Genomic DNA, 20,025 nt, shown 5'->3' with positions numbered 1-20,025 from the left:
CGATATTGCCCAGAGAAAACCCACGTAGAGAATATTTTTACTCCGGCGAAATAAATGCTGGTCTGCATTTATGTGAGCCCTGGAATATCGGTAACATAGAGCTATGGACCAGAGCTAACTCACCACAAGTCTTAACAGCTACTTCAGTGATAGCATTACCCCAGATAGCATTTCAGTTTCCCACAGAGTAAATTCTTCCACTTTAGGGTGATAAGCTCTCTCTACCACCTTCAACCTGCACCTCCAGTCTCTAATCCCTGCAGTGCAGAAAGAGCCCGTCGGTTGCATACTAGTATCCTGTAGCTGCAGTACTTACACAGAGATGGCTTTGCTACAGGAGGTATAATTGTACATCAGTCTACATAGTAGTGAATGATTGTCTCAGGTGTCACTATATATTCTCATATATCATGGTCACTATTGGACTAACATTGGTTTAATCTGGTCTAACCCGGCCGCAAGGTTCCATTTGGTTCCATTTGTACTCTCTGAGTTATACAGTAGTATCGGATCATGCGTGTGATGAATGTCGGTGTCTACCTCCTCAACACTTTGGAACCGTAGGTCGTAAAATCAAAATGTCACTCTCCCTGGATACCGTGGGTCATAACGCATCTCCCCATATAGGCCACGCCCATTTGCGTCGGGATAGATTTCCCTCCATTTACACATTTCTTCAAAGCACACTTTTGGCTCTTCCACCTACAGCTTTTGTGCAAATCTCACAAAAATCATCTCACATGATCTCTGGACGTATCCGATTAAAACACCATGCAGAATTTTCGTTCAGCTGTAATCCGCTGCCAAAGTTAGTGGGAGGGCCTGTTTTACAAAAATATGGCACAAATCACAAACTGAATGTCACAGCCACCCCAAATTTTATTCACATGTAGAGGGTGGTTGGCCCAAAGCAATTCCATTTTCATCAATAGGGGGTGCTGCAAATGCGTAATTTAAAAATGTTTATTGCAAAAACATGCTTTTTGGGCATAAAATGTTTGCCATAGTGTAGCCTACGTTCGCTATAGCGAGACAGGACAATTCCCTCCCAATCAGTAATGTGATCTACATCGCATTACCCACACTGTACATATTTTGGTGTTCATATATTCTGAACAGGTAAGGTATAGTACATATCATTTTGGGGGTCCATTTTGAAAGTCAGACAATCATCTACTCTACAAGCGTACAATGCACTGCAATACAAGCCTGTAGATTGGCCATCTTTGGCATGCAAGTCATTGCATTTGCACTGCATATAGCGCTCTCCCAGTTCTACTGCACTGACAAACCCACCTGACTGGTACACGCCACGGAGCAGGTTAAAACAAATGCAGAAATGTATTTGCAGACACTCATTTTGCCCGAGGCCTAGACTCCTATAGTGTCTGTAAGTGAGTGAGGCATTATGCAGTGCAACTACGCACCAGTACTGTGAGCCCACAGTGTGTCTCAGTCTCACTATGGCTACAGAAACATGCACTGCACACAATGAACCCCAACGCGGCACTGAGCCAAGTACATGTGTGCATGTGTGTTTATGTGCACACGCTCACACACGCGGACGCTTAAACTTCAAGTGTATTGCCACGTCATTGTTTAGGTGAAAAATGAGTGTGTTAAATTCTCTTTTCTACAAGCTCACACACACATACGTGCATGCATGGCACGCACACGCACAGTCGCACACACCACTTTCTGCCTTTTTCAACCTTGGTCTCAATTTTCCATCTCTCTTTCTGCTTCTTTTCGTTTGTCTCTCATGCATCTTCCTCCCCCCCTCTCTCTCTCTCTCTCTCTCTCTCTCTGTCATTGTGCTTTAACTTCAGTAGAGAGCCCAGTGGCAGATGACATCATCAAAGGTAGCCACACTGCTTGTCTCAGCAAATCTAAATATTAGCACCTTTCTATTGTGCGTGTGTGCGTGCGTCACATGCGTGCGTGCGTGCGTGCAAGAGACCACCACTCTTGTGATTAGCTTTTTGCACGGCTTTGACTTTTAGAGATTGGCCAGGCCAGACGTTAGTCTGTGTATTGTTTATGTCAGCAGCCTTACTCTGCAGTGAATTGTGGGGAAAATACAGTGTGCATACATACACCATACATACAGTATGTACTGTATGCATGCACATCATACACACAGAGGGTAACACACACACACACACACACACACACACACACACACACACACAGGCACGCGTGCAGAGTAGTATACAAACATTTGCGATTAGGTGAACCAAGGACACATTGTGTGCATGTGCATGCATGACTCCTTCATACATGTGTGTGTGTGTGTGTGTGTGAGCGCACACACACACACACACACACACACACACACACACACACACACACACACACCTGTCCACCTCTGCCTTGTGGCGGTGTGTGCAGCTCCCTTAATGATTTATAGAGTGAGCGTGGCTAGAGGGAGCAGGCAGGTTATTACAGTTTTTATTTTTTATTTCGCTTTGACATTTTTGTTTGTAAAACTGTTTACATTAAAAAAACAATAAATCACATGATATGTAATTGGCCACCAACCCCCATCTGAAAGTATGTTATTCCAGGAACCCCTCAGAAGCTCAGCGGTCCAGGCACCTTGGCAGTGTGCCGTTGGTTCAACTTCCGATCCCGACAGCCTTTACTGCATGTCACTCCCCATCTCTCTCCCCATTTCCTGTCAGCCTACTACTGTCTGTCCCTCCATTAAAAATATATAAAAATAAAGGCATAAAAAATAAAGGCAATAAAGGCCTACATTCAAAGATTTGCGCCATATTTTCAAGATTTTTCAAAAATAGCAGATCTACAAGCTCGTAGCGCGGCTCTCGGTGCCGCGCTATGAGCTTGTAGATCTGCCCCAAAAGGGGTTCCCGCCCTGAATGGGTTAAAGTGTGTTTTCGAGTTTACGGTAGTTGTGTTTTTAAAGACTTCGTTTTAGTTCAATTTTTTATTCATTATTATTTAGTTTTTTATTAATATAGATTGGTCAGGGGCGAGATTGAACAAGGTCAGAAAAATAGCAAAAATGACCGATTTTTTTTTCTTTTCGCTACAGTATCTTTCAAGATTTTTTACAATGACCAAAACAGGACATTTCCTCTATGATTCTAGTTAGGGGTGGTTAGTAAACACACAATACAGTTGCATTGAGTTACCGGTATTGTTTGTGTTGTAATGCCTCGTTTTTATGTCCATTTCAGATAACAAACAAAAACAATGTGCGTTAACTATAATAACCCTGCATCAGAGAGGGGTGTGGTAGCAGGGTGGTGGGCTGCATGGGGTGCATCAGTAACAGGTTTAGGCATGTTTGATTTCCCCCAAACCACCGTCTGCGGAGCATTAACACCCAAGGCTCAGACGCTAACATGTAGGGGGATAACTGTTAAATTGTGCAGATAAAACAGGGGTTTTTTGCTCACCGCAGGTTCTTTTGTTTTGGATCTGGAAAATACACGGAACAAATCATGGTTATTATCTAGTGTGGCGGTAAGGCGTGGCAGCGTGACTGAACGCTTAGTGATTTATTCACAAGCGATGAGGCATTGACTGCAAGTCATTCTGCACGTGTCAGTGGCAACGATATAAACGTGTGGATTGACGGGTAACAGCACTCCTCCTGTATCCAATACAACTATTCTGACTACTACACATGAGTTTAAGGGATAAAACACATTTTGTGTAAAATGCAAACTGTAAAATAAAATCACACCCTGTGTGAAGTGAGTGAGTGGTGCAACTCCGTGTGGGGGTCCCCAGAAGTTCCAGACCCACAGGAACAGTGACACTTGGTGATGAAAAAAGACACACAAAACTCTGTATAGGAGTGGTTGCACCAAAAAATTATGTCTCAAATTGGCTTTGTACTATTTAAAACCACTTTCATGACCAAAACAAGGAGCTATTAGAGATAAATGTTAAACTTGTTAAGAATGTTTCGTGTGCAATTAAAATACCTGCTCATGCCATTTTGGATGTTGCACTTCCATTGAACAGTTGATAATATCTTTTCTAAGTACTCAAAGACGGTTTACTCACCCTGGGTGCGTTCCTGTGGGTTTGGAATTGTTGCTGTGATTCAAGGAATGTCTTATCAGAGTGTGCTGGGACATCTAAACAAACAAAAATACAATATTCAATCCTCAGTTCACAATTCATTGTAGCCTGCTATGATAACTGAGAATGTCTCCCTCTGTAGGCTACAGCCAATGGGAAAAGGGCTCATTTAACGTTTTAGGAAAGAACATGAAACCCCCAGGCGAAGGATTACGCAGCCCATTTATAGACTAAAGACAAAGGAAGAGGATTAGTTATGTTACAGTCTTACAATTTCTGGATGTGCAAGTGGTGTAAAGAGGATTCTTCTTGGATATTATGAATTTGACACAGCAGATAATAGATATTATTTCTCCCTATTATTGTGTAGCCAGTTATTTCTCCCCCCCTAAAAAGGGGTAACGGTATGCCAATGAAATTTCCTCCCTGGCCTAGTGCACACTCAACCCCATCTCACAGAAATACGGCGAAATAGCACAGAATTGCAATTCCGTACATACACGCCTAGAAAACACAAAAACCGATACATATTACTCAACTACTATTTTGACCGCGACAGAGGCGTGGCTTTCACTAGTACGGAAGTGCTATTTCACCGTGGCTGGGTGAGTTCGGGCTTGATATTATTTACTATTCTAGTGTCCATATTGCGTTTGGGTGAGACTGGTTAGGCACACTACTGTGTGTCACTGCAGTTGTATCTATCCTACTGGCCCCCCTACCAGCGAGGAGCCCCCAAGCCCCCAGTAAGGCTATCCAACGTTGAAGCTGCCACTACCTACTGGCAAAAAGTGGAACTGCAGCACGTTCATGGCGGTGGACGGCCGTTCACTGACGTCATGTGCGTAACGTTTGTCATCCCGGACCTCAAGTTTGAGGTCCTCCCTCCTATCCTTTTATACCTCTATGGGAGCCCCCCAAACATCCTCTTTGTTCTTCCGGTTCTTGTCGGTTGCCATGAACCTGTACTCTGGAGGCAATCTCTCAATAAAGTTTACGTTTTGTATTGCTATGCACTCTGGTCATTTTGCTGTTGTGCCGCTAGATTGACTTAAGAGCAGAGGCTGGCGAGCAGCTGCAGTTCCTAAATTGCTGACAATGCAGTCAGTGCAAACAAGCAGCAGTAAGATGCACATGTAGCATATCTCTGCTGTCCTGTTTCAGGAAATGAAAGATATACGTTTTTAAAACTCCTTCAATGCCACATGACGCCCTTGGACGCCTTTCCCGTCACCCCCTCGTTGCCACTGGCGCCTCATGACGCCTTTTTTGAAAATGTATATACTCTATACTATATATATATATTTTTTACTTCATCCAGATTTCGAAAATTGTCAATTACTTGCATGAGAAGGAGAGAGGTGGTGGAGTTAGCTGTTTTAGCAGACAGTTTGAGGGTCCAATGGAGTTAAGAGGTTTTGTCCAATGCGTTTTTTCCATTGGTTCAATATTTGATACCAATACATGACGACACCAGGCCCAGGAAATAATTCCCAATGCATTTTTCCCATAGACATACAAAAAGTATTTATTTAAAGACCTTTTAAGTGTTGTACAAAGCCAACTCGAGTTGTCACAAATCATGACAATAAACACAATATTTTGGACCAAACTAATAATTACAAAGAAGAAAAACAAGAAACAAAGGCCCTCATTTATCAATCGAGTGTAAAATCTGCCACAGATTCGAGTGCAGGTTTCGTAGTACACCCACGTCGCCACGGCATTTATAAAGTGATCGCAAACAGCTGATCCTTCCTTAATTTCGTTCTGACATTAATAAATGTGACGGCTGAAATCTATCTGGCACGCCCTATGAAATCAAGCCTCGCCCTCGTTTTTGCGACTGAACACATGTTTACGACCTGTGGGAACCATGGAAACCATGGAAAAAAGGTTTCTCCCGTGCCTTGCCCGCCTCACGCACCTCTCTCACACACACACACACACACACACACACACACACACACACACACACGCAGAAGCACACGCAACTTGCAAGCCCACTGGTGTCTTGTTAAATAAAGAACGAACACCTGCATGAATTAAATAAAGTTGTAGGCCTACCCTGTCTGTTTTCCTCTCACCTCGCTTGCTTTGCTGTCATGTCCACGCATGCACGCATATACATGACACATCGACATCGCATCGCCATGAATGGAATTAGTTTGTAGGCTGGCCTATATTAATTTTACCCATTCGTGCGCAGTGCACGGCGAAGGCGTGATACTGCGCACTGCTGTGATATTAAAGTCCTGTGGGTGACATGCCTGCATGAGAGATAGGCTATCATGTCGTCAAGGCAGCTCACAATCAACGTTTATGTAGTGATTTGATCATTGATGAACGAATCATAAACATATGGATGAAGGCTTGCCGCTTGCGCTGGTATGTGTTGGCGACGCACGCCGCGGTCCCGTCCTCCCGACCCCCGAAAATGATCTCGCTTTTATCTGAACTGTCAAAACTGTCTAAGCACTTATAAATGGTGAATGATTAAGCCCCTTACGCCTATAGCCTGCTAGTACTTACTACAAATAGGCAAGCTGTATTGTATGCTTGTCATTGTCACTTGGAAATAAAGGCGTGCAGTCCATTCATGCCTTTAAAAAAATAATAATATCATAATCGCATATGCCGCATCACCGCGTCCGCATGCGCTCCAAAATCATCTCACAAGTGCGCTCGCATAACAAGTGTTTGATTAAGCACAAACTAATACATTGTAAACATGTTATATTGTTTTTAATTGCGCGATTTTAATTACTTGTAAAGTTGGAAATCTCTCTTTTGTTTTTTACATACACATACCGTTTTATATTAACATTTTAGGAGTGAAAACATATGTTTAGATGCCTGTGACAGTGTCAGCAGTTCAGACAATTCTGCTCCGCTTGTGTATAGACAGAAAAAAATGCGTACGCCAGCTGAGGAGCAAACGTGGATTTTGCACGTTGTCACGTTCAATTTCGAGCTTTGGCGGAAATGGTAAATGTCAAAAATGTCGGCAATTTCGGCGTGCACCCATATTTTGGCGTACGCACGGTTGATAAATGAGGGCCAAAGTGTTGTAACCTGCCGTTTTCTTCTTCTTTCTAATTATTTGTTTGGCCCGAATTTTTTAGTTTGTTGTCATGATTTCTCACAACTCGAGTTGGCTTTATAGTTTATACAAGGCTTAAAAGGTCTTTAAATAAATACTTTTTGAAATGTCTATGAGGAAAATGAACGGGGAATAATTTCCTGGGCCCTGGTAGGGGGTGGGACTGCGACGCTCTATAACACTGATTTATGGAATAAAATCAAAAACCTCAAAAATGGAGTTGAGGTTTCCTCCGGACAGCAACGAAAAAGCTACAGTACACAGAGGAGGTGTAGGGGATTTATGCATTGTTCACATCATGGGTTGGCTCACATTCATACACATCTTTGACATTTTACTGTCAGCATGGCACTTTTCAATCTGATTTGACGTGTAGGACAGTGGTTCTCAAACTGTGGTCCGGAGACCCTCCAGATGTCCTTGAGGGGGGGGGGGGGATTCATTGGTTAATAAGACACACACATACCTGTATATTAATTTGGGGGTCCTTGACATGAAAATGATTGAAAACCATTGGGTTAGGAAGCAAGCCCGCATTAGCAACTACACTTAAGAAACAAGTCCCCAAAAAATGCAACCACCTGTATATTTACAATCGGCTATGCAGAAAAACAAGCCCAAAGTCACTTCTAATAAGGAGACATGGCAACACTGGTCTCGCACCAAGCTTTAGCTGTGAAGTGGCTTCTCAAGTTCAGCTTGATAATAGTTGATGAGGGAGAAGGGCCGAGGTTAGTCCTCATTCACTTTACTTGTTGTCTAATGTCTCAAGAACAGATTCCATGCTACTCTTCTGAATCTGTCGGCAGGCTCATTCAGAATGTGAATACATTGTTGTTAGTGGGAATGAAAACATGGGAGAAGAGGGTGGCTTAAGGCGGAGCAAAGCGCCAAACAGAGTGTGGATAGCATGATGTTGCCATCATGCTATCATTCTGTTTGCCGCTGCCCCCAGAGGCAAATTCAAAGGAAAACCCATTACATAGCCCATGGGTTCCCAGATTGCTTGTTGACAGGTTTTTCTATGGTTGACAGACTGTCTTGCATTGCCGTCCCTCATGCCTAAAGCGCTGTTCAGACCAAGCACAATAACCATAACCATAACTACCGTATACATTTATATATTTTTTAATTCATTCCAAATCCTGAATGGCAGCCTGAAGTCCGTGAGGTGGTTCCACAAAATTAGTTTATCGTCTATTTTCAAAAAATGTTGCCAGTCCCTGGCACAAATTATTTTCAGATGGGGACCGCAGTCAAATACATCGGGGGTCCTTAATAGGAAAAAGGTTTGAAAAACAATTCAAGACGGGAACACCTTTTGGTGTTTTTAGCATTGTTATACTTTAGCTATTTTTTTAGAAAAATCGTGAAAATAAATATATATTCTTTCAGAGCGAAAGTTTTTTACTCAAGTCTTTGCTTCTGGAGGGTCCCTGGAACAACATTTTCAGATGGGGGTCGGCGGACAATTACATATATTTTTGGGGGTCCTTGACATGTTTGAGAACGACTGACAGGGTTTTCAGAAACCTGTCATGATTCAGAAGGCATTTGTAGAATCGAACTTAGGTCTAAATGGGTTAATAATGTAGCAGTTAGCCGTCATCAGGGCTCTCCTCCTCTCCATCTTTCATCCCTCCGTCCTCCATCCTACCGGCGTACCGTACAGTAGTTGGTGGGATCCAGTGACACACAGACGGACACAATGGATGCACTGTACTCCCTCTCACAGCATTGTTCTGCCCCCAGTGCCCCGGCGCACAATACAGCCCTTATTATCCACACTGGAAAAGACGCGCATGCACACGTGCGTGCACGCTCACACACAAGACGCACACTGACAAACCTGCAGAAAGGCAAAGGGGCACTAGGGTCCTCCGGTATGTATTAGACAGACAGGCAGGGAGGACGGTATACAACAGACAGACAGGACGGTATATGAAACAGATTTTCTGCTCCCATTTAGATTTTACCATTCACCTGTTTTCATTTTCATCAGCAAGACGGCTTGCTTCTAGGAATGTAACAATATTGTTGTTATAATGATATTGCAAACAAATGTCTCAGTATTATTATCATAGGCCTGTGTCAACATCTACCAATAGGTGTTCAGGCTGAAAATGCTATCGTTTTGCTTGAACACCAGCGGAGTGAAACAGCCATATACTTTGTAGCGACTCTCTTGCTGATTGCTTGGTTATTTTAGCTAAACGTCTGACCTGTTGTTGTTGTTGGCACAGCAACATAGCCTTGTCATTTAGCTTCACAGCTAACTGGGCTTTAAGCAAACAGTGCTGCCAGCTCTGTACCGACAGACACAAGTTAAAGTGGCACAAACAAGCAGAGTGCTTCTCCTGAATGAACCATAGCATCCATAATACTGAGCATATCATGATAAGGAATTCGGCAGGTGCATACCGGTGATTGTATTTATTTTAAGCATGGTGATAAATATCGTATCATGGATTTGGTGTCATGATATTATGTATATGGACCTTTGGTATCATTGCATACCTACTTGCTTCTCATTAATACAATACGGTTTTCCGTCTCAACTTGCACACTGCATCATTTCATCCCAGTCATACGGTCTTTGTTTTCCTGTAACCACAGTGACTATGGCTGTGATATCCACATTGGATGCATTTCGGTGTACAGTATACAGTATACAGTCATATTTCATCTGGTCAGCAACACATTATAGACATACAGCATCAGAGCTCTGTCCCACACACACACACACACACACACACACACACACACACACACACACTTAATCCTGCAGATTTTCTCTCAAACACGCACACACAGACATGCAGACAGACACACAGACATGCACAGGAACATAGACACGGATTATATAACTATAGTAGCCATTCTCAACTCCACACATAAGCTCACAGCCTCACACGGCAGCGGTGTTTCATAGGACACAGTGTTATTAGGTCAGAGAGCCAGGGGAGGGAGAGCACTCCCACTGGAAGGCCTGCAGGGAAACAATCCACAGTGAACCTGGATTCACTAAAGATTCCAGAGACCAGAGACAGTTGCCACGTTGGAGGGGGAATGCCTTGCAGCACTACAGTATACAAACTGGTCAAACTTTGTGGCCAAAGAATAATCAGTTGGATAAATATGATCTGAAGTGGGACGTGTTCCTCAGTCATGTTGCAGGTCCCTTGGTGTGATCCATGGTCAGGCAATGCCCTCTTGATTGTTTATTGTATTACTACACATTATGATATGGTTGATGATGCTGCGTTTGGTCGTGTAAATAATGTAAACTATTTTCAAATTAGATTTTTCTTTTTCTTTTTTTTTCTTTTTGTTTATCTTATCTATCTTGTCTGTCCATGAATACGTTCTCTGCTGTTGTTGTTTGTATTTGTATTTTAAGTTCTCTGTTTTATGTGTTTATAAAAAATCTAAAATAAAGTACTGATCATAAAAAAAAAACTTTGTGGCCAAATTATCAAATAATATAAGAAAGAGGCAACATCGCGAGGTATTGTGAGCTTGTAGATCTGCTATTTAATATATATATACCGAAAAAGTAATGCCTCAACTGCTACATTCAAAGTGCTTGTCAGGGTGTAATGTAGTAAGAGAGTGGTGACACGCTTTGATCTCGCCGCAAAGCGGGTGCCTATGGGCGATAGTTCCAAATATTGGAACTATTCCATTGAGAGAGAATGAGCACGTCCGCATTCCATTGTTACAATGAGAGTCAACGGGAGTGTCAAATCAGATTATTTTGGGGAGTCACGGCCTGAATAGGTTCAAGATTCAAGATTCAATCATTTATTTGCCATGTCAACAAGTTGATAGGAATTTGTCTTGGTTCATACTCAACATATACAGACAACCATAGATACACAAACAAGAAGGACAATACAATACAAAAACCAGCAGCATAGGCAATTACATTCAGTGCTATATGCATATATCTATGAGTTCAGATGTCTAATGGCTACGGGGTAAGTGCTATCCCTGAAGCGAGTTGAGAATCATTGCTTAGTTTAGGCCATCACTGTGTGTAAAAGACAGACCCCAACCCTGCCGCCATTAAGCATTCTAAAACGGTTAGTTTTAGTATACTTTTCTGATTCTGATTGGCTGGTTTCTGATTAGACCACGTATTACTTCAGTTGGTGAAGTAGGCTTCAGCGCCAGCGGTGAGTGTAGTCTGACGTGGTTTGCCTGTCTTGCTCATAATTCAGGCCGAGTAACAATCCAAATAGTTGGTATAACTTAAGAAGATAATACATCGCGAGAATATATGCAGGTTTTGTGCCGCTCTAGTACTCACTAATTCACGTCCTTACTCCATGACGGCTCCGTGGCTTAATGCTTTGCTGACATGTTCCATGTGTGTTTTTGTACCCATGCAGGATCCGTCCTCAGCAGGCCAGGGAGAAGATTGAGGGATGTCACATCTGCACGTATGTGATGCCCGGCGAGCCCCAGGTCATCCTGGGCAAGGACAAGGCCTTCACCTACGACTATGTGTTCGACATGGACTCCCAGCAGGACGCCATCTACACCCACTGCACGGAGAAGCTGATCGACGGCTGCTTCGAGGGTTACAACGCCACCATATTCGCCTACGGACAGGCAAGATTATGTGGCTTTCTCTCATTAAAGCCTGTCACGTTCTGTTCTCAATGTGTGTGTGCGTGTGTGCAGACTGAGATATAGGAAGTAGAAAGTGGAGAGTGTTGACATTTGGGTAAGATACCCAGTAGCAGAGATTTCTGTAGCGGAAACTCGACCCCTGTGACCTGTAGGGTTTATCCAGGAATAGATGTATTGCGGCACATGGTCCGTGTTCATGCACGGTGTGTACGTATGTTGTTGACGTGTCTCATGCTCTGACATACAGTCACAGTAACGAGTGCAGCCGTTTTGTAGGCGCCAAAGCAATAAGTCTGATCAGGAGTTTCACCACGGGGCTTGTTTTTCACTAATCCCACTTCTGGGCAGTGGTGGAAAAAGTACTAAAAGTTTTTACTTAAATAAAAGTATATACAGAAAAGGATGAAAGTAAGTGGTTAATGTAGTGCTTTGTAATAATACAAAGTAACTTAAGATTTTCAAATGAATGTAGTGGAGTACAATGTTTGGATCTGAGATGTAGTGGAGTAGAAGTATTGGAAAATGGAAATACTCAAGTAAAGTGCAAATACTTAGAAATTAAGTAAATGTACTTAGTTACTTACATTCTAGCTTATCGGGCCCACATAAAGTATTTTTATTACATTTTTGTATTTATTTTTTCGGTATAGCAAACAAATGATGGAAGTCATGTAGAAACTTTGCATCTCCATATTTCATCTTTGATGGTTTTGTTTGGAACAATAATGCCCTACTTTGTCGGACAACAGTGTTGCGTGAAAACAGCCGACCTACAAGCTCGTGAGCTTGTGGATCTGCTATTTTTGCTTTCGAAAGTGAAAATGATGAAGTCAACTGAGTGTGCAGTTATTAGGAATATGAATTGAATTAATAAAAAGCATTAACAAAATGGTAACCATCTTGGACATACAAGGTTTTTGCCTGACAGCGACGTCGCTCCCCTGCCTTTATACAACGTTGAAGGGTATTCCCACGGTGTGAGTTTGTGGTCATTCTGCATTCTTGAACTAAAGTACTATTATTTTATTATTTTGACAGCACCTTTCACTAGTTGACTGTGACTGTGTCCTATTATTTGAGTAGCTATACTTTAACTCAGCCACTGGGGTTGAGTACTTTGTTCACATCTTCTCTCTACCATGTGGAAATTACACACACACACACACACACACACACACACACACACACACACACACACACACACACACACTGCCGTCTAGGTTTCCTAGACAACAGAGCTGCTTTCCGCCTGGCACTCACAGGAGGCACGGTTCATAGAACTCTCTGTGTAGAGGCTTTTGGGGGGGGGGACTTAAAAAAACACACACACACACACACACACACACACACACACACACACACACACTGGTAGTATTTTGGCCCAGTCTGTACCTTGGCCTTGACCACTAATGTAAATACTGTAGACTCAAACAGTGGGTCCTTGACATGAAAACCACATGAAGACCCCAGGTCTTAATGGCTTTACTTCCCTGTTCCATGGGCTCTTTCTCCTTTGCACCTTATCATCTTGTCCTTGCCTTATCACCCTTTCTCGCTTCCTCCTCTGTATTAGCGGCGCTGAACGTTACCTTAAGTTTTCCTTTCCCGCCTCCCTTATCTTAAATTATTCCAGTCCTCTCTGCCCCTCCATCTGACACCACCTCGGTATCATCCCTCTTTCCGTCCGTTTCCCCTCCCCCTTTAGTGTGTGTGTGTGTGTGTGTGTGTGTGTGTGTGTGTGTGTGTGTGTGATAATTCTGAAGCTCATAGAGGAGAGTCACAATGCGTTGTGTAATATTTAAATTCTTGTATAAATCGAGTTTTAGTGTAAAGTTTATTCTATCAGGAAGTAATAGGGTTTTATGTTTATGTGCAATTAGCTAGTTGTGACATCATGTCTGACATAATGTATGGTGCAGGCCCACTAACCTGACTCCACCAGATTGCGGCAGTATTGAGTTCACAAGTTTCCTCCTCTTGCCTGGATCTGGTCTCTCTCAAGCAGAAACGATGAACCGGAAGCAACAGCACAAAAATGATGATAATAATTTCGAGTTGTAATCTTGTTAGGTTGTGTTTACATTTGCACTGTGGCAGCGCTTCAATACGTCATCAGTATCGCGTTGATCCCGCCTCTAGCGTATTTCTCCGGTCAGAAACGGCTCGGAGTGCATGTCTCTACCTGAGAGGGACCAGATGGGAGCAGGAGGAGGAACTCAATGCTGCCACCAGCTGGCGGAGTCAGGTTACACCTTATGGAGTAAAGCAGGGTCTCTCAACGTTTTCTGGAACAGGACCCACATGAAAATCCTGAAATCGTTCATGTTTATTTTAATCAATCAATTGTAGTAGGATATTTTAAGTTATTTTTTATATTTGTATCATCATTCAAATCTTAGAACTTTTACAATGTATTTGGAGACCCACCTCAGTCCACAACCAGGGGGTTCCTTCCTTCTGATTAGTGTTTAACTCTCCACAATGTTGTGTCTGTGTTTTTGACGTGCAGACGGGATCGGGGAAGACCTACACCATGGGGACGGGTTTTGACGTTAACATCGGAGAGGAGGAGCTGGGCATTATCCCCAGAGCCGTCCACCACCTCTACAAGGGCGTGGAGGAGCGCCGGCAGGCTGCCCAGGACGAGGGACGCCCCGTACCAGAGTTCAAGATCAACGCCCAGTTCCTTGAGGTACCCAACCACCTACTGTACTACTCACCTGCTGTAGTTAGACCAGTCATTAGTCCTACAACCTATCTCAAACCCTCACCCCAACCCTAACCTCCCACGGGGCAGCACACCTAAACCTAACCATAACCCTCTCCCAACCCTTAACGCACCCCTCACCAACCTTAATCCGGTCGTCTTAACGCACCCCTCACCAACCTTATGTCTAAACTAAGTATGCACCCCCAGAAGCCAAATGCATGAATCGACTATTTTCACGATTAATACAGTACAGGTGTATCTGTAAACCCATTTTGGACGGGAACCCCTTTTGGTGTTTCAAGCATTATGTTATGCTTTAACTGTTGAAAAATAGCAGATTTACAAGCTCATTTTCATATTTTTGAAAAATCGTGAAAATGTGGTGCGAATCTTTGAATATATATTCTTTCCGAGCGAACGTTTTAAACTCAAATCTTTGCTTCTGGAGGTCTCTGGAATAACATATTTTCAGTTGGGGGTCGGTGACCAATTACATCTAATCTGGGGGGTCCTTGACATGAGAATGTTTGAGAACGACTGACAGAAACATGGGTTTTTCTGTTGTGCTCTTCTCTCTGAGTATACAGAGGGGATGGGGGGGGGGGGGGTGTTGTGCTCTTCTTGAACGCCAAATGTCAGCTCTGCTCTGCTCAAAGCATGGTTTCCCATCACCATCCCTTCCGGGCGTTCACAACCACAGTGCGGGTCAGACTTGCGCGTTGTTGACACCGCTTATTTAACAAGCTTCTAACATTGGCTCTCCATCAAGCGGAACATGTCTCCACTGACAATTGAAGTGCAGCAGCTGTCATCGTCGGAGGGGGTGGGGGGGTTAGGAAGTGTCGAGTCAGGGTCTGCGAGCGGACGGGTTAAAGGGGATGGGATGCACACACACAGACAGCTGCATGGCCTGGGGGGGGGGGGGGGGGGCTGACAGCGGCGGAGCCGTGAGACCCTCAATGAGAGGTGTGGAAACCACACAGACCGAGGCTGTGTGCCCACCAAAGAGCTGAAAACGGCAGGTGCTTGCCTAAAACAAACCCACTTCCAAACGCCCTAGTTGACGATATTTCAGCTCTGTAAGTATAAGCCTTGCTGAGCCATGTGGCCCTGAGAGGTAGGAGGCTATTGTCTCCTGATTATGTAGCGTGAGGTGACTTTCATACATGTACAAGTACCACCCCCTAGACATGTGGGGGGTGTGCCAGGGTGGCAGGGTGGCATTGGGTCCCATTTGTATAGCCTTTGGTATGACCTGGCCTTGGAATCCACCCCAACCTCCCAATCTGAGGGCGGACACTAACTAACCTCAGGCATGCTGCCAGTACTGGTTCAGCTCTAGGCAACAAGATAGAAATCACACTTGTGTGAAGTGAGGGGCACCCAGGTTTCTGGGGGCATATTTATTTTCTCATGTCCGTGAGAAATGAAATACAATTTGAATGGAATCAAATGAATGGAATAATTTGTGCACTGAAAGAGATGATGGGTTGCATTATTACTTTTAATCCCCATGCCATTTTTTTTCTTCATAATCCACATAATGTTCAGTTTTACATCTTAATCTCAGGGGCTGTTTATTTTTATTTTTATTTTATTTTTTGCACGTGGGCATTTTTTAATTCCCACGTGCAAAAATTTTAATAAAAATTGGCTGGTGGAGGAGTGTGAAAGTAGATCAAGTCTACAGTATTATAAAGCTGTAGTGTGTTCATTTATAAAGCACTTTTCTTGGCATACGGTTTAGACATTTTTAGGTTATGAGCAGGTACTGTAGGAGTTTATTTATTTTCACCGATACATGGGCTGTTGATGGACACACAGGCTAGGACTCTAAGCTGTCAACCTCTAGATACAGGCTGACGAGGCCGTCCTGTCAGCCACAGAAACCTCTGGATATTTACACAATACAAACGTTATTCATTTCTGACGTTATGTGTTCGTTTCAGTAGCCAAAGTAGATACAGCAGCCATACTAAATAATAAAATAAAATAAAATAAATAAAATAAACATAAAATTAAAAAATGAAAACCCATTTATCAAGTGTTTTGTATTTTCCATCAAAGGACTTTTTTGTGTTATCTTTTTTAGCTTTAATGTATTTTGTACCACATGCTGTTTACATTTCTGACTAATAAAATATTCAAGCTTATGTTCAGGCGTTGAAATGCAATCATGTTGCTTGAGAAGGCTTTGCATTTTTATCCATCTTCATGCTATTTACATATTTATTGTTTCATTTCTCTAGCTCCTGTAGCTAGATAACAATATAATATGGTCTACTCATTTATGACAGCAGAATTTTCATCATTTTAAAAGCCTAAGTGACAGCTATTATACCTTATTGCTATAGCATTAAAGGACCACTTCAGCACTGGTGAAGTGGCTGCCCAGTCATTGCTGGTGGTACTGTATATCATACTAGAAATAAATGTGGAAAAGTATTTGCACAATGGCCACAACTTAATGTTCAGCTTTTTTATTTTACAAATTCAGCTTCTTATCAATGATAACTAAGGCTGCAATAGTTAATCAAACTAGTACATTTTATCCTTCTGACTTAAGTATAACTGATAGAATAATTGCCAAGAAAGTAATTGATTGTAGCCCTTATGATAACAATAAAGATATCAGAAATAATTAAGCACTGGAGAATCTCCAATGATGAATTGCCTTTTTAGGTGCTGATGTTTCAGTGCCTTTATTAAGTGACTCTAATGAAGATGTACTAGGCATGTTAGTCACTGTTTATACTTACAGTAGCTGTAAATAAAAAGGCAATTACTATTTGCAGTATTTTTGTCTGTCTGTTATGTCCTGCTTCTGTGATGCACCAGACCTGCCGTTTGATGCTTTGAGGGGCGGTTGTACTCCCTTTCTTCTCAACATTAAAGCGGTGTGTGTATGTCTGTGCGTGCGTGCGTACGTACATGTGTGTGTGTGTGTGTGTGTGTGTGTGTGTGTGTGTGTGTGCGTGCATGTGTGTCTGTAGCTGTACAATGAGGAGGTGCTGGATCTGTTTGACTCGTCGCGAGACACGAGTCGGAAATCTCACATCAAGATCCATGAGGATGCAACGGGAGGCATCTACACCGTGGGTGTGACCACACGCACAGTGTCTTCCGAGGCAGAGGTAGGTGTGAGCATACCGGTATATATATATATATATATATTATACAGTAAATATATATATATATATATATATATATAATATACTATTATTATTTTTTACGTAGGAAAAATAAATGGGATTTTTACTCGAGTTGTGACTCATAAGTGGGTACAGACCCACTGTTTGGGAAACTGTGTGAACAAACTGAACATCTACACCAGGGGTGCCCAAAAGGTAGATCATGATCTACCAGTAGATCACAAACTGGTAGATTCTCTTTTTTTTTTTTTTTTTTCATATTTTGAAAATTCCTCTAATCTGGTGTACAGGTGATGACATGCACATTACATGCATAATAGAATTAAATTTTTTATAATGGGCGAATTGGCAACCAAAGCCTAAACTGGTGACCACCAGGTGGTACTGAAAGAGTTAAAAAAAGAAGAAAAACTAAATATATATATATATTTTTGGCATACATTTTAGTTTTATGATATTGATTCTAGATTCTACACTGTGTGAGCATCTACAACTGGGTGTGACCACGCGCACCGTGGCCTCCAAGGCAGCAGTAGTAGGTGTATCACGCATCTGTGTGTGTGTGTGTGTGTGTGCCACTGTGAAAAGAAGAAAAACACAAAATCCGGGTAGTGTTACCTGGTCACCACTGTGGAAAAGGTTGTGACTACTAATACAATATGGGTTGGTATCTATCTAAAGAAAGATGCATACGTGTGTGTGTGTGTGTGTGTGTGTGTGTGTGTGTGTGTGCATGTGCATTTCATTCACCCATTCATTCACACACCGATGCCAGAGGAAACGACACTAACTCTGGGGGAGCCCGGGTTCGAACTGGGAACGTTGCGTTTCCTATCCGGTCACTCCACCCCTGAGCTGTGTGTGTGTGTGTGTGTGTGTGTGTGTGTGTGGTCTGATAGTAGATTTATTACAGTACATGATACCGTCAGTGACGGAGCACCTTGTGTTGACGTTTCAGATGATCCAGTGCCTGAAGCTGGGGGCTCTGTGCCGCACCACAGCCAGCACCCAGATGAATGTGCAGAGCTCTCGCTCCCACGCCATCTTCACCATCCACCTGTGCCAAGTCCGCGTCTGTGCCTCCGACAATGTACGTCCGTCCACCTGTGTGACCCGTCGGTTTGCCACGCGCTGTGGTCGGCCGCTGTCGCCCGTAGTCGAGAATGGCAGATCCAACTCGCAAATTTTGTACGCAAACATATAACAGTGTTGTGTTGATTATTTTGTATGAGATTTTTTTTATTATAAAAAGGTCTCTAGTGTCCATATACTGTTCATTTTAACTCGGAAAGTGTACAAATGGAAATAAATGGACCTTAATGACCATTAATGCTATGGTTACATGAAGGTAACACAGTAGAATTAACTAATTTTAAATGCCTAATGAATTACACTTCTAAACTACGTTTTGCTTTGTCTTTCCCATACCCCAGCAAGACAATGAGACTGTTGAGAAGGTGTCCAACGGAAACTCTGAAATAGACGAGTTTGAGACACTGACGGCTAAGTTCCACTTTGTGGACCTGGCCGGGTCAGAGAGGTTGAAGAGGACGGGAGCGACGGGCGAACGAGCCAAAGAAGGCATCTCCATCAACTGTGGACTGGTGAGATACTAGTCTACTCCCACACTGGTCCATCAACTGTGGACTGGTGAGATACTAGTCTACTACCACACTGGTCCATCAACTGTGGACTGGTGAGATACTAGTCTACTCCCACACTGGTCCATCAACTGTGGACTGGTGAGATACTAGTCTACTACCACACTGGTCCATCAACTGTGGACTGGTGAGATACTAGTCTACTACCACACTGGTCCATCAACTGTGGACTGGTGAGATACTAGTCTACTCCCACACTGGTCCATCAACTGTGGACTGGTGAGATACTAGTCTACTACCACACTGGTCCATCAACTGTGGACTGGTGAGATACTAGTCTACTACCACACTGGTCCATCAACTGTGGACTGGTGAGATACTAGTCTACTCCCACACTGGTCCATCAACTGTGGACTGGTGAGATACTAGTCTACTACCACACTGGTCCATCAACTGTGGACTGGTGAGATACTAGTCTACTACCACACTGGTCCATCAACTGTGGACTGGTGAGATACTAGTCTACTACCACACTGGTTCCCAAATGCTGGTCGTGTCCCTTTTATCTTTTTGTTTCCTACATTTTGTTTTTAATTATTATTATTTCAAATGATTCATGATTTTTTTCCAGTAATTTCTTGAATAACAATATAACAATATCATGACATGGTCAAAAAAGGGATGTGTCAGGTTGAAAGTAGTTCATAGTACAGCGAAGTAATACTGACTCATTGGACAATTGCGCCATCAAGTGGCTGGCTA

At 42.9% G+C, this 20,025-nt stretch overlaps 1 protein-coding gene across 5 annotated transcripts in view; it reads left to right on the top strand.

Moving 5' to 3' along the window:
- Positions 1-20,025, top strand: part of kif21a (kinesin family member 21A) — an 81,539-nt gene that overhangs the window by 30,869 nt on the left and 30,645 nt on the right. For all 5 annotated transcript variants that reach the window (XM_080761837.1, XM_080761836.1, XM_080761834.1 and 2 more), the window contains exons 2-6: positions 11,557-11,779; positions 14,310-14,492; positions 17,504-17,644; positions 18,621-18,752; positions 19,096-19,266. In XM_080761837.1, coding sequence (XP_080617963.1) covers positions 11,557-11,779; positions 14,310-14,492; positions 17,504-17,644; positions 18,621-18,752; positions 19,096-19,266 — 850 coding nt within the window. The remainder of the gene's footprint in view (positions 1-11,556; positions 11,780-14,309; positions 14,493-17,503; positions 17,645-18,620; positions 18,753-19,095; positions 19,267-20,025) is intronic.

The sequence above is a fragment of the Protomyctophum bolini genome (genome assembly GCF_963924005.1).
Source record: "Protomyctophum bolini genome assembly, chromosome: 4".
Classification (NCBI taxonomy): Eukaryota; Metazoa; Chordata; class Actinopteri; order Myctophiformes; family Myctophidae; genus Protomyctophum; species Protomyctophum bolini.
Note: the sequence above shows the minus strand (reverse complement) of the source record. Positions and strands in the feature narration are given on the sequence as shown.